The following is a 14,808-nucleotide window of genomic DNA, read 5'->3' as shown; positions in this document are numbered from 1 at the left end:
TCCAGAGACCTCAGAGGCAATACTCTTCTTTTTTAAAATTAGGATTTAATAAATGAGACTTGGAGGAAGGAAGCAATCAATATTAAATCCCGCGTGCCGTTTACCCTTGCGACGCCGTTGCTTCTATTCCTTAGAAATACTTATGTATTCAATTATTTGCGTGCAAAAAATTTCTTGTTATAATGCTAAAACCAAATAAATTATATTAAATTGGTTTTGGGTTCATTTCTGGTTAATTTGCATGTTCTGATAAATATAATATGTAGTAAAATTTATTAAATATGTAATAACAAACGAAACAGATGTTTTATGTGTTTTTATGGTGTACCTCAATGATGTCGAATTTCGACTAGGCAGGCTTAGTGACTGCCTAGGGCCACTGGGCGGAGGGAGGTGTGTAGCAAGTCTATTAAAAATTGTTATTAGCCTAGCTGCCAAATAAATTTGTGTAAAATACAAATTTGATGAATTATGAAATATAATCACTACAGTGTGTGCTTGCATTTATATATTAAAATTATTTTTAAATACTTCAAGGAATAATTTATAAGTTGCTTTGGAATATTAATTGTTCGTTTAATTGGCTATGTTGACAAATCATATAAAATAATAATTTTTAATATTATAATTTTTTGTAGCTTATTATTTTCCCTTTATGTCTTATAATTCTTAAATGCTTTTTTGTGAGTAAGGAAAACAATAACTAAAACCTATAGTTAATTTCTGAATAATTTTATTATCTTAACCATCCTTTCTATGATATACCTAATAAAATTAAACTAAGTCATTAACATGTTGATTAAAAATGTGTTGAGTTATGAAATATTAAATTAAATCGTTGAATTATTAAAGGGGAGATCACCATTTCTGACCTCCAATAATTTATTTCCAGTGGTGTGTGGATTGATTAAGATATAGCAGAATAATAATTGCAAATGCCAGATTCAATTATGTGCCATGTTGCCCGAGGAGAGATAACGCTGTTATGCATTGGAAATCGAAAATAGCAATCTATTTTACCTATTCCTTTATCAAAAGATATTCAAAGCCAAAGGTCTTCGGTGGTGTAGATTTTGTACTACTTTAATGTCTTCGAAAGTATAAGAACTGTAATAATAAGTTCTGTGAGTATAATATTTTATTTGAACACTGAATGTTAGCTTTGTGTTTATTTCGATGCATGTAATATTAGTTATAAATTGAATAGTTTCTTTGAAATAGGGACTTTTCTTTTTTTAAAATATGTAAAATAGGATCGCGTATAGAAGAAAAGGAAACTTTTAAATTAACACTGTGTCAATTGCTTAAAAATGATATATAACTCAGAAAAATTTATTTTAATATTCTGTACACATTTATTTGTCGCCAAAGAATGTGTAAAGATATTGCTTGTATCTATTTATGCCGTGTTTTTAAGATTTTTGATAAAGATAAAACTATAGAAGTTGTGTATATTGAAAGTTCAAATAATCTTGTGGATGCTGTGTAGAAGATTACTACTAAGTTTCTGGCCGGTCTTTAGAGCATTCATTACTTTCCTTCATTCCTTGATTTGCGTGCAGATTTTGCGTGCAGTTTCAACCCAGAAGAAGTCTATTCGTGAAATTACGAGGACTTTAGCTTTTTCAATTTCAAGATCTACTGTTCATCGTCGCATACAGTCAAGCAAATTTCATAGATATCGTAGAATGCGTCGGACACGTATGCTGAAATTGCACCACAGAAAAGCACGTGTCCTTTGGGCATGCATTGAACGGATGAATGGTTAAATGTTTTCTTCAGTGACGAAAAAAAAATTCAATTTAGATGGTCCTGATGGCTGGGCATACTACTGGCATGATTTACGACGAGAACCTCGTGAGTTCTTTAGTCGACAACAAGGAGGGGGTTCTCTCTTGGTGTGGGGCGCGTTCTGCTTCAACGGAACAACCGATATTGCTTTTCTTGATAGCCGACAGACTTCTGAAGATTATCAAAAGCAATCTACTTCCAAATGGAAATATCCTAGGAGGGAGAAACTGCAAATTCCAACAGGATAATGCGTCGATTCACACCTCACACTCAACAACAGCTTGGTTTACTCAGAATCAAGTGACTGTTATAGACTGGCCAGCTATTAGCCCAGACCCAGAAAACCTTTGGGGAGTACTTGCATGGGATATGTATGCTCATGGTCGTCAGTTCTCGACTATTCAGGAATTAAAGCAACAAGTAGAGCAGAGTTGGTTCTCTTTAGAGCCGCACTTTCTTCAAAATTTAGTTCGAAGCATGCATGATGGAATTTTCAATATAATTAAAAGCAATGGATAAAAAATTTGAATTTAAATACAAAATATTTGAAAAGTCCATATATTTTTGGGACAGCCAGTTTTTATTATTATTTTTTTACACATATTCTATAAAAACTATACTGTATTTCTTTGTTGTAATAAACTTATATTATGATTACAAATGCTTATTATTTTTTTCATGATAATTGCTTCATTTTTTGAACTGTTACTTCAAAAAATCGCCTGTCCATATACTTTTGAGACGCGCTTTACTAATAACTGAAATTATAAAAAGAGGGGGGATATTTCCTTTTTAAAAATTTTTTAATTTTACCCAGATGTAGACACATCATCTCAATGGAAAGTGATGATACATCTTCTCATAACGTGCCACCATAGGTATATATTGTATGCAAATTTTATTTTCATTTTAAATTATTGTAATTCACTTTCATTATAAACCGTCTTATTTTATTGTTGTACTTAATTTGGTACCATTTTTAACGTTTGGTTAGTTTGAAGACTTCGCTGAAAAATAAGTGAATCTTCAAATAATATCGTTATCAAAACTTTGTTGCCTCAAGCGGCTGTTCGTCTGCTATCATAAAATGAAGACTAAGCTATCTGTTGTTATGATGTCTTCCGTAAACTGATCCGCGCCTTGATTAGTGAAGCCCTTTTCACGGTCTGCGAAGGTCCGAGTTCACTTATAATGTATAAATCGGGCCTCATAGAATCGTTTCCTTCTCCCCTTTCTGCATATAAATATTTTCGGGGGAAAGAAATAGCGTTATCTTTGTAGTACTGACAAATATAAAAATTTCGTTTTCGTTGTTTGTAACCATTTAGCAAATCATGGTAACTATTATTAAATCTTTTCTCCCTTTTAAGGTTTTCTTTTAAATTAAACACTATGTATTGAAAGATAGACGTGGACTACATTTTATTTATTTATTTATTGCCGAAATGATGCCCTATCTTAACTCAGTTTATCCAAGTCTAGTTCTTGTGCCATTAAAAAAAAAAAAAAACCCTTCAGTCCAGCCGTAGCCATTCGAATTTAATAACTACGAGTACAATGGTCTGTTTAGACATATAATGTCAGTTCAGATATACGCTTGTTCAGCTAATAAAGTTCACATTTAGTTAATAATGGGGGGGGGCTGATTTCTCTCATCGCTAATGTGTTTTGTGTGATTCTCTGTAAAATTCTAATTGAATTGAATAATTGTGAAGTTCGGTTCTACTTCTATATTATTTACAAAAATGTCATCTTGTAAATTGAGAATAACAACTACAAATCTTAATCAAGAATATTCTCTCCTACAGGAAGGCGGTGAAAGTGACCATGGTTAAAAATTACGCAGTCCGCTTCAAAATAGCCCTTGTGTTGTTATCAAACGTAACCGCGAAAGTGACGAAACTAAACAAGATCATCTCCTATTAAAATTGCATTATCGACTTATTATTTAATGATTTATTTCTGTCAACCATTTCTTAAAGCGCAAGACTGTGATCGGGGTTTCGGAATCGAAGTTGGAGTTGAATTCATTGTATCTGATCTTGGCTCACAAGATATGTTATTGTCAGTAACAACTCGAGCATGTTGAGAGCTACTTCATGGGAAGGTTGTTATACTCTACTTATTTTACAGCTATAGAACGAACTTAATGTAACTAAACATCTTTCACTTGAGGCGTAGATATTTACTACACCGAACGCCGATTATTGGTCTTAATAACTTATCATTGCATTTAAATACAATAGCATCATGGTTAAAAGCATGACGTTTAAATTGTTTTCTGTGATGTCAGTTTGAGTTGTCACTGACTGATTATTCTCCGAACTCCACTAAGGTTATTTGCGGCGTTCGGAGAAGCTTTGATCTTAAATTTACAAGCTTCTTTACGTTGAAAGGGAATAAACTTTTTTGTTCAAGTTAATCGAGGAAATAATATAAAAAGAAGAAAGTCGTCTATTATTCTTTCGATATTTCTTTCTCTGCCATTTTTGTTGCAAAATCATAGTGAAAAGTATTCTTACAAAAGGTCATAGTAATTAAGTGTCAAATTTCGATTTTTCTCAAATATTTTTTCTTTCTGAATTTTTAGTTTTACTGTGTTGTGAATGAAGTATGCAAAAATTATATGAAAGAAGTATTTTCCATCATGTGGGTAAAGTCCCCAAAACATTTCTGAGTATATAAACAGTAATGGTTGGTTTCATTACAATGGTTAAATAAGATCTAATTTGCTTGTTGTTCACTTTTAGTTTATTCACATTTTACGTCTATTGCAGCTACATTGATTCGAAAGAGTGTTTAAGCTTGTGGGTAAAATGCGGTACGGAAAGACTATTCTATAGTACTAATTACTGAAAGCGCTGTTTATTTTACAATTACTTTATTTATTATTTAAATACTTTCTAATCATGTTCAGCTAAAACTTTATAAAATTATACCTAAAATGTTACTGTTGAGTATTAATTTAATTTTCTTTCCTTTCTATTTTTGCTGCTTTATTACGGTTTCCACCAGTTTTATAACTCTTTTACTGAAAACTTTCGAAATTTTTAACAGAAGGGGAAAAAATGCTGTTGCCATTCTATGGTATTTAGGTAGAGAGTTTTAGCTTTTCTTAAAAGCACTGTAAAATCTCTCTTAAGAAACATCCACTTCTTTTCGATTTACGTAAGAGGAGTGAGAATAGATTATGAACTTTTTTTAATGAAAAGGGACTTCGGAGCAACGTATTTTGAAAGAACCTATTTGTTTAAATTCCTTTCTGCTCTTTTCAGATGTTTTCAAAGAATGCAAGTAGATATCATATGATAAATCCTTTCTCAGAGTGACATTATTTAATTTCTGTCACGTGCAAGTATTCTGTTTACTTTGAAGCAATTTATCGCTGCAAAATTTATAAATGAAGTTTAATCTACTGTACTTATGTTTGCACTCAGACTTAAGTTGAAGAACTCTCAACAGCTCGACCACTATCAGAAAAATTGAGGCTCTTCCAGATATTTACGGTGCCTGCCAGCTTTGTTTCTAAAAAGCTGCTATGCCTTCGGTTCAAGAAACGTCTGGATAGCATTAGCTATGCGTTAAAAGAATCGCGTGATATGTTTGGCCATGCGTCTTCCAGACTCTGAGTTGTCGTTTATCTTCTTGGTTGAAACGTTGCCAAATGAATTTTGCAATGCTTCTGGAGTTTGAGGCTGATTAAATGTTTGTTTTGATTTTGTTCTCGTAAATTAATTTTCTATATTCGAATTGGGGATCTTCTCAACCAGGTTCAGGTTTGAGTCTCGATGCCAATAGTAGGACATGCTTGCCTTATAGCCTTAAATAATTAAGAAACGTGTCGGGCCTATTCTTAACTAGTAAACTACTCCTTTGAGTTAAAGACTGGATTTTAAAGAGTTACGACGACAAAGTACGTTACTTAAAATACAGTTTTAACTTGTTTCTCGAACTGGAATCGAATCATGGCACTTCGATCTGTTTTTTTGCCAATGCGCAACCACAAAATAGAGTTGTATTTTTTGTCTGTATGAGCTGTATAAAATACTTGCGAAATAAAAAAAAAAAAATCAGCAAGTTTATTTGTTTCAAAAATATTTAAGAAAGCATTCTTTAACAATCTCAGTTGGCAGTGCGAAATAATCTGGGCAAAATATAATCGAATCTTTTTAAGTAACTTTATATTCCTAAAGTATTTAAAATTAATTGATATCTTTGAATTGAATTTTGTTTCAAAACCTTTAATCGATATGCTAATTAATAAAACAAAAATTGTTGTTTAATTACATTGAGTTCGTGTATGTTCCGATCTCTGGTAGCTTTCTACACATTATCGACTGGAACTAGTAGTGTCTTTTGAAAAAAATCGAATATTGTGAGTTTGGTATGGATCATAATATACTATAACATGAAACATCAAGTTTCATTTTAAAAAAAATCTTCAATAGGTAAAAGGCGAAATTTTACTAGTAGGGTCATGTTGGTTGAATTTGTGTGTTTAAAACATTAGTGTGGATTTAATATTTTGAGTGATACTTTGATGTTATCCTTATCATTTAACCAGTGTTCAGAATTATGTGGTTGTTTAAGAATAATAGCCCAAGTACTGTTTTGAGATAAGATATTTTAAGGTGATTAAAAAAATTTATCTCTTCTGTTTATGGAAACTTTTGCATTAAATATCCAGATGATGAATTTCATGTTAATATTAATTTCATTAGAGTTTTACCTCTTGACAAGAATATATTGTAAGTTTCTTCTGTAATATAAGTAATGCTTCTGGACAAATTGGCAGTTAGAGAAAAATTAAAATGTGAAATGATATACAATTATGATATTTTATACTGTGTATGTAATAAAAGATCTATTATTTGATATTGTCGTATTTCGTATTGAATAAGAGAAAATCATTGTTAAACTAAATTCAAAGTTTTAGGCACTATTTTCTAGATATCTTTTTTTAAAAACTTATCGCGAGTGATCTTCACGTCGGGGTTAAAGATGATTTCATGGGTAACTTCCTTACTTAACTCTTTAACATCCAAGCACTTTTCAAGTGGCACTCCCTTTAACATCCAGACTTTTTCAGCGTGTCTCTGAAAGACATGGACTCTTCCTGGCTGAGGGGCAGTTACCCCCCGCACTCTGAGGTAATAAAACTGTCGACGCTCTACCTTGAATAATTGCCTTGCGGTTTTCGACAACGAGATTCATTTTCCATCAGCTTAAGAGTTTTATTCTAATGTATTTATATTTTTTAGTGTGAAGTGTTTCGCTCATCATCTTTGTAGGGTATTTTTTTTTTTTTACAAAAAATTTGAAATTTATTCTATAATTTAGAAAATAGGGGTTTTTTTTTTGTAAGTTTTATGTTAGGCTTCCAAACCATTTAAATAAAAACTGGCTTTACTAGCAATTTCAAAAACATCTTTATGTTTCATTTAATTCTCAATAGGCTTTTACATTTTTTTGTTGCCAAAATTAAATAATATGTCATATATTACCATGTAAAAAATTTTTACATAGTAATGTAAAACATACATTATACATATATCAATGCAATTAGTACATTTTTTTACATAGTATAGATGTCAATGCTTTTCAGTGATAAACAAGATAATGTTTTAAATCTTCATTTAATAGCGAAATAAAAACAATCGTTGGATAAAAAAAATGTTATTGCTCTTTTTGAAAGATGTTTCGAAAATAATATGTTCTTTCAACACTCAGCCTAGATTTTTTTTTATTGTCTTTAGCATTTTTTTTTAGTATAAACGATTATCTTTATTGAATTTTTAAATATAAAATATTATTTTGTATTTTCGATAGTGATACTAAGAGAAAAATTTTAGAACTTTAATTAAATTTTTAAAGAAGTTTTCACATTTTTTCCCCCAAAACCTTACGCATTCTTGCTTTTACATTAAATAATCGAAAAAGAATATAGGGTAAATATAAATTCCAAAAATATCTTTATTTTGCCACTCATTTTTACTAATCTTTTAAAATATAACTATTAAAATTTTTTTCTTACCAAGGGAATATATTACGCCAAACGTTATATATCTCATCTATCGAATTGTTTCGATAGATGAGATAACATATTTTTAAAACTTCATTTAATAATGAAATACAAAAATTTATGAAATAAAATTGGGGGGGAAAATTACTCAGCGAAATATATTTCGAAAATACATTCCTTCAGTTTTCAGCCTGAACATTTTTCTAAAACATTACATTCTTGATAAACTAAATATGAAGATTTAACACATTTAAAATTACATTAATCATAAATATTACTTTTTTAGTATGAACTGTCATGTTGAATTTTTCAAGCTGAATTTCTGATTTTAAAATGTTATGTGAAGTTTTCTATAGTATTGTTAAGACAAGATAAATTTTTGAACGAAAGCTTCATGTTAAATTTCCACAAATTTCCACACGAGGGAATCATTTGCAAATTTTTGATAATATGTACATTATATAAAATTTTTTGACTCCTCATCTCTAGCTCTCTCGTTCATCTCCTGCTTCTTTGCTTAGAATAAATGAGAGATCAGCTAAAGTATGATTTTTTGGCCAACCATCATCTTCGCTGATAGATCACTGTCACTTTCATCAGAATCAAGTAAAATTGCTTTAATTTCTTCTTCAGTGTGTTCACGATTTCTTTTACTCATAATGAAGAAATAATAAGCGTTTCAATAGAAAAATTACTCTGATAATCCAAACACCCGATTCACAGTACATAAAATAAAGAGTAGAAATTCACAACTGAAGAGAAATTTTCAGAATGGCATTCTATAAAGGAACTCAGTATTTATATAACTTATCTCACTCTTTGAAGAGGGCGATAAAGAATACTCCCAATCTTTTTTTTTTTTTTTTTTTTTTTTTTTTTGTCTTTTAATTCTATTTTAAAAGCGGTAGTTTGTACACGGCCTCAGAATTTCCGACAGCCCTTTGATGAAGGAATAAGATGCTTGGAGTGTAAAACGACTTCCTTCCATAGTAACAAGTGTCGCTACCCATTTTGTGAGAAAACTGCGATGTGAATAGGCCGCATTGACAATGCAATGGTTTGTCTTTATATCATTACAATAGTCTTACTACTGAAAAGGGCTTCTGATGCTTGTCTGAAAAATAAACAACGTGTCGGTATCCTTATCGTTACCAGAGAACTTCAGTGGAAAATTTCTTTTATAAATGGCCATAAAATCTTTCCAATTTTGAGCTAACAACACGTGAAAATAGAAACTAAAACCCTTTCAAAATACAAAATGTATGCCAAGAACCTATTTACTGAATCCCTCCTCAACCCCTACCGCCCTAAGGCACAGGAGAAACTACTGTGAAAAGGCCGCGATTGTCGAAGATAACGAGGACCTCCTGGAGTGTTCAGTAGAGTAGCCTCTTTTAATACCCATCTCCCCTAAAACGGCTAGCAGCCGCCCCAAACCGCCTCACGTGGATGTTATAGGGTAAATTCTCAAACCGCCCCAAACCGCCCCGCTGGAATCGAGAGGGTTAACTGAGTCATTCAATAATTCACCCATTCTCAGTATTAAGCAGGATATTCACGGTCACTCCTCGCCTCGCCAATTAAATGGTGACACTTCAAAAGGCGAAAACCTGTTATAAATGATATGGGATGGTCCTAACCTCCAATGCTAATTTCCATCCATCCATTTGGAATTAGATATATGGGATAAAGGAAAAGGTGTGCTCTGGCAAGGCCTGAAGTGCTAGTAAATGACCGTCTTTACCCTTCCTTTCGCTGCATCTCAATTATTATATTCCCTGTAGTTTTATGGATTCTTATAGCGTTGTAGATAATTTTGGGTGTATTTTCGCATTATGAAATTATGGCTCTGTTACTGAATTTTATGAGTCAGTTGCGATAAAATATAAAAAATTACTGTTTTTTAATCTGGCACGATGTATTCTCACACACTTTGCAATATTTATTATCTGCTATTATTATTTTGTGGGTGATTTGTGTGCTTGAAAATATACCATATTCAGAAAAATTATTTACTTATGTTTTCTTGAAATACAATATTGGTACTTCCAGCAAATTTTGTTTGTAGTTTCGATCAATTTACAACTTTATTCGTAAATTATCTTCACTTTATACTCCATTAAAAAAAATCAAAATATATATACAGGGTGTCTCAAAAACCCTGATCGCGTCTTTTATTTCTTTAATATTGATCATAGATATATACTGTAAATTACAAAGTTGCGTAAAAGAAAAGTGCAAAATGTTATGAAATCGTTTAAAATTTTCAGGGGATTAAACTTTAAAAAATACAAAATTTAAATTTTTATGATGACCCTGTACAAAAAAAAAAAAAAAAAAAAAAAAAAATCATGAAAACTCTCAAAGATATGTTATAACAAAGTTGGTGAAGGGTCAATCACAAATTAATTAAAATGCAAATGTTTACAGCTTCAGTGCAGAAGACGCGACGCACGAATGCATCATAAGGAAATAAAATATGATTCATGTCTTTAGTTTTAAATACAAATTTAAAAATCTATGCTTCCTGAAAAATACTTTAAAATTTTATATCATGAATTACAGAAAAAAACAGCACAGTCAATGAACTTGTTAAAAAACTTATGTAATCTTTCCTTTAATTTATTATTTCTACTAATTTTTAATACTTTTGAACCAATAAATAACAAAATTATTATTTATTTATTCAATCATTACTTTCTTCGTTAATTTGTTTACGACCCCTAAAACACGAACATCCGGAATAATTTTTCCTCTTCTCATATCCAGGCATCGGAAAGTGGTTTAAATCGGCATTTATGTAGTTTCATATCTTTGAGACTTTTTTTTGATAAAATGCTGAAATTTTGTACATCACCTTATTAGAGGATTGAGCACATTTTACTCAATTTTTTTGTACGGGGTCCGTATAAAAATTTAAATTTTGTATTTTTTAAAGTTTAATCCCCTGAAAATTTTAATCGATTTCATAACATTTTGCACATTTTTTTACGCAACTTTGTAATTTACAGTATATGTCTATGATCAATATTTAACGAATAAAAGCCGCGGTCAAGGTTTTTGAGGCACCCTGTATATATATCACCCGCTCGTCAGTCTTTTGTGCTAAAGTGGTGGCAGTGATATTATCACTGAGTCTGTAATTAATTGAAGCAAATTGTTTATTAGGAAATGCGAAAAATTGTTTTAACTCATTATGTTTAAAAATTCAATTTATTTTTTTAATATATACATCTTGATAACATGAGTGAAATATAAGGGGGGGGGATTTTTTTTTTTTTGAAATTTTTTATTTTAATTTGCTTTTTACTAGAGAAAATATTTTTGTGTTTTTAACTTTTATAGCAGTCAGTTCAACATTAAGGTAGAACAAATAAAGCTGAAAGTTTTATTGCTTATGTGAAATAATTAAAAAGAGTCGAGTGTCCCCAAAAAGAGATAATAGTAAATAATGGGTTAAAACAAGATTAAATTCAAATATATAGAAAAATGCAAAGTATAAAAATAAACTTATGCCTTGTAATGGATTATAACAATTGATTACATATATGTTTTAATGAAGTGTAAATAATATTTTAATATTTCATTCTTTATTGTAATTTGCTCTATTTTTAAATAGTAGATTAGATTTCAACTTTTGATTCCCGGTTATTTGGAAAGCGCATACTGTCCGGGTCATTCTTTGTATGAATTGTTTTTTGCAAGCAAAATGTTTTCACGAGGCAAATTTTTTATATTTATAAAATTATAAAACTTTTTTGTTCTATTCAATGTTTTGTTCAATTTGAGAGCGACGCAATCTAGTTGAACAAATAGTACAGTTTCGTATCCTGCACGTAAAAACCTGTATGTATCCTGCTTGTAAACGTTTTTTATTTTATAATTAATTATTGATATATTAAGAAATAAAAGTTTTATTAATAACATACGATTAATTAAATTATTAATATTAAATTTATAAAATATTTATTTAATGTTTTAAATAATTTAATTATTATATTTTGTGGTTAAATAGTTTAATTGTAGGAAAATTATTTTCCTGTTAATATGTTAATTTTTAACAATATTTCTTAAATATTAAATTGGGTTATCGAAATCTATACAATTAATTTTGTTTACCATGATGATAATTATCCACTTTATTGAATCATTACAGTTTGATGCAATTGTTTGTGTGATAAAAAAATTAAAAATATATCAATTTTTAATTGGGGGGGATCTATTTTTGGCTTATTTGAAAATGTAGCGTTCATGAAATGCTCTTTTATTCGCATGCATCCAAAGTAAGTGAGTGTATATTAAGATCACAGTCCCACTTCTTTCATATATATGTCTTAGAAGTTCCTTAGTTATGACGCTCTTTTCCTCTGCGTACATCATTGGCGAAGGTTTACTTAGCCGCGTTGGCGTCAGTTTGCGCGAGTTCGGAAATAACTACAACCCTTAGCTCGGGATTTCTGTCTACCTCTGCTTGGTGCAACCGTTTTACGATTTTCTTTAACGACGCAGTGCATAATTTATCAACTAATTTACATTTACTCTATCTGCTTGGATTTCAAAAACGAAAAGCATCATATGAAAAAATAATTGTTCAATTTTCTTGGGAGCCGCCAATATCATGACAACGATCCGAGAACCCTTCGAATAGATTACTGATTATATTTATCTCTGAACCCAAAATAGTTTTTCAACTATCTGTTACAGTCTTTTTTTCCCCCCATCTTTCATTCCATCGTTCATATATATATATATATTTGCCATTAAGTTTTTTTTATTTGCTTTTTGCGTGAGATGTCTTATGGTAGCTATGGACGATATGGCTCTGGCTATTCATCTTACACTGGCGGTACTCGAAGACTAGGAGCATCATCTAGTTATTTACCATCCTCCTACTCTCCTCGGAGAACTAGTGGTGGACCATATGGGTTAACTCCATCATACTCTTCGTCTTATCTATCTCCCAATTCTAGTCCCAGAAGTTCTATATCATCTGGGACCACTCGTGAAGCTCGTCCTGCTTATAGTTCATATAAAACTTTGACAAGTGATTCGCGTCGCAGCGATTATTCTCCTGAAAGAGCAGGTTACAGACTATCTAGTAGTAAGTCCGCCAGTTCTTTGAGATCTGATGGTAGCTCAGATCTGTCATCGTTATATGAAGTAAGTTTTTGCTGTTAAACGTATAATGTTGAATTAATATTTTTATTCGATTAAATTTATTGACAACTGTTTTAAATGTTAGTTGCGGTCTAGTTTCTCATCAATCATAGTCTTTTTATACACTTATCATTGTTTGAATTTAGCTTCCTACTAAAAATTTTTATGCGTTTAGTTTGCTCTTCAGTATTATTAATAACTTGCAATCGCGTAATGTATGTGTATTTTGTATATAGTGATGTTTTTTTTTCATGTTATTGCATGTAGCATTGTCGTTCTTGATTATACTTTATTTAAGAACAGTTCTTTTATATTAATATCAGTTACCATCTGTAAAAAATGTTATGTGCACGAAAAACATGCTAAAAACATGTTTTACATTGTTTAATTGATTTTTTTTACTAAGGAATTGTTTATCTTAATGGGAAATACAATTCTTTATATTTGATAGTCATGTGAGAATTTGATTGCCTGTTCATGCTGATATAGCATGGAAATTTGGAGAGTGGTGCTTCTACTCAAATGTCATCTTGTTCTTTTCATTATGATTCACGATTGTCAAATCTATCCACAATAAGTCTCTTTAGAACCTTTTGTATAATTAGAAATTTTGTTATCAGTTTATAAAGAAACTTTTCTCTAATCTTGTGGCTATGAATAAAAAATATATATTTCTTTGAAATATTAGGATCGCTAAGAATATTTATTTTTATTATACATAAGTTGTATTTATTTTATTTTGCCTCTTTGAAGTGCTTTTTTGCTTAATTTATTTTTTAGAATTTTTGCCTTATTTATAATTTTTTGTAAATGTTGAATTAGTTAAAAAAATTTCTTGCAATTTAAAAAAATAATTAAACAAATGAATAATTTATACAAATTGAGATGTAGGTGTGCCTGAGATAGTGAGAAAAATTATTTATTTGTTGAAATATGCTGTGCTGTTTTTTACATTTTGAAATACACATTTTTTAACAAATTTTCCTATTCCACTGTCTTAAGTAATACTTTTTGTGTTTAATTTTCATGGATGCTCATGGATTTTTCATGCTATTGTTCCCTCCTTCCATATTTTTTTTACTGTATTGATGTGAATTGGCACTTTATCAATTTGTGTTAGTAAATGAAATTAAATATGTGCATGATTATTTGGAGATTTTCTATTAACATTTAGTATATTTATTCTGTATTATTAAAGCAAAAATAAACTGCTAATATTTTGAAGCATCTTCTAAATGTAATAATCCTTGAATACAACATTAGCATGTGTTATTTCTAGTAAAAATTTGTGATTAAATTATATGATGTTCACTTTAAGGTTAGCCATTATTGTAATATATGACAAAAACAGTTTTTTTAAAAAAAATATTATTTGTGATTTTTACAGGGACACACTGATCGACCACGACAGAGATATGGATCGTCAACTTCGATTCCGGACAGTTCGTCCGAAGCATCATATAGAAGTGATACATCTTCACGTTATGGATCCAAAGCTAGTTTAAGTGAAGACGAAAATAAAGATTATAAGAAGGTATAGTATGTTATGCTAAATATAAGTGAGATATTATGCAGCATAATTTAGGTCTTTGTTATTTATTTGGTTTAAGCATTTTTTTATGTTTAATTTATATATAATTGTGATGTAGTCTGTGTAAAAATATACATATTTTTCATTGAAGAAGTATTTGAGACTGCTGTCAGAAGATAAACTTTTATTAAAAATATTATAATTCTGAGCATTTTCGGAATATTTTAAAATCAATTTTACTGAATAATTTTAAGTCATCTTTATTTTATAGATTCTAAATTTATGCATTTAAAGCTATTAATTTGCT

At 30.1% G+C, this 14,808-nt stretch overlaps 1 protein-coding gene across 3 annotated transcripts in view; it reads left to right on the top strand.

Moving 5' to 3' along the window:
* Positions 1 to 14,808, top strand: part of LOC129959928 (protein phosphatase 1 regulatory subunit 12A-like) — a 132,267-nt gene that overhangs the window by 107,421 nt on the left and 10,038 nt on the right. For all 3 annotated transcript variants that reach the window (XM_056072832.1, XM_056072831.1, XM_056072833.1), the window contains exon 17: positions 14,358 to 14,504. In XM_056072832.1, the coding sequence (XP_055928807.1) occupies positions 14,358 to 14,504 (147 nt within the window). The remainder of the gene's footprint in view (positions 1 to 14,357; positions 14,505 to 14,808) is intronic.

Source organism: Argiope bruennichi, chromosome X2 (genome assembly GCF_947563725.1).
Source record: "Argiope bruennichi chromosome X2, qqArgBrue1.1, whole genome shotgun sequence".
NCBI lineage: Eukaryota > Metazoa > Arthropoda > Arachnida > Araneae > Araneidae > Argiope > Argiope bruennichi.
This window is presented reverse-complemented; position numbering and strand designations above follow the sequence as displayed.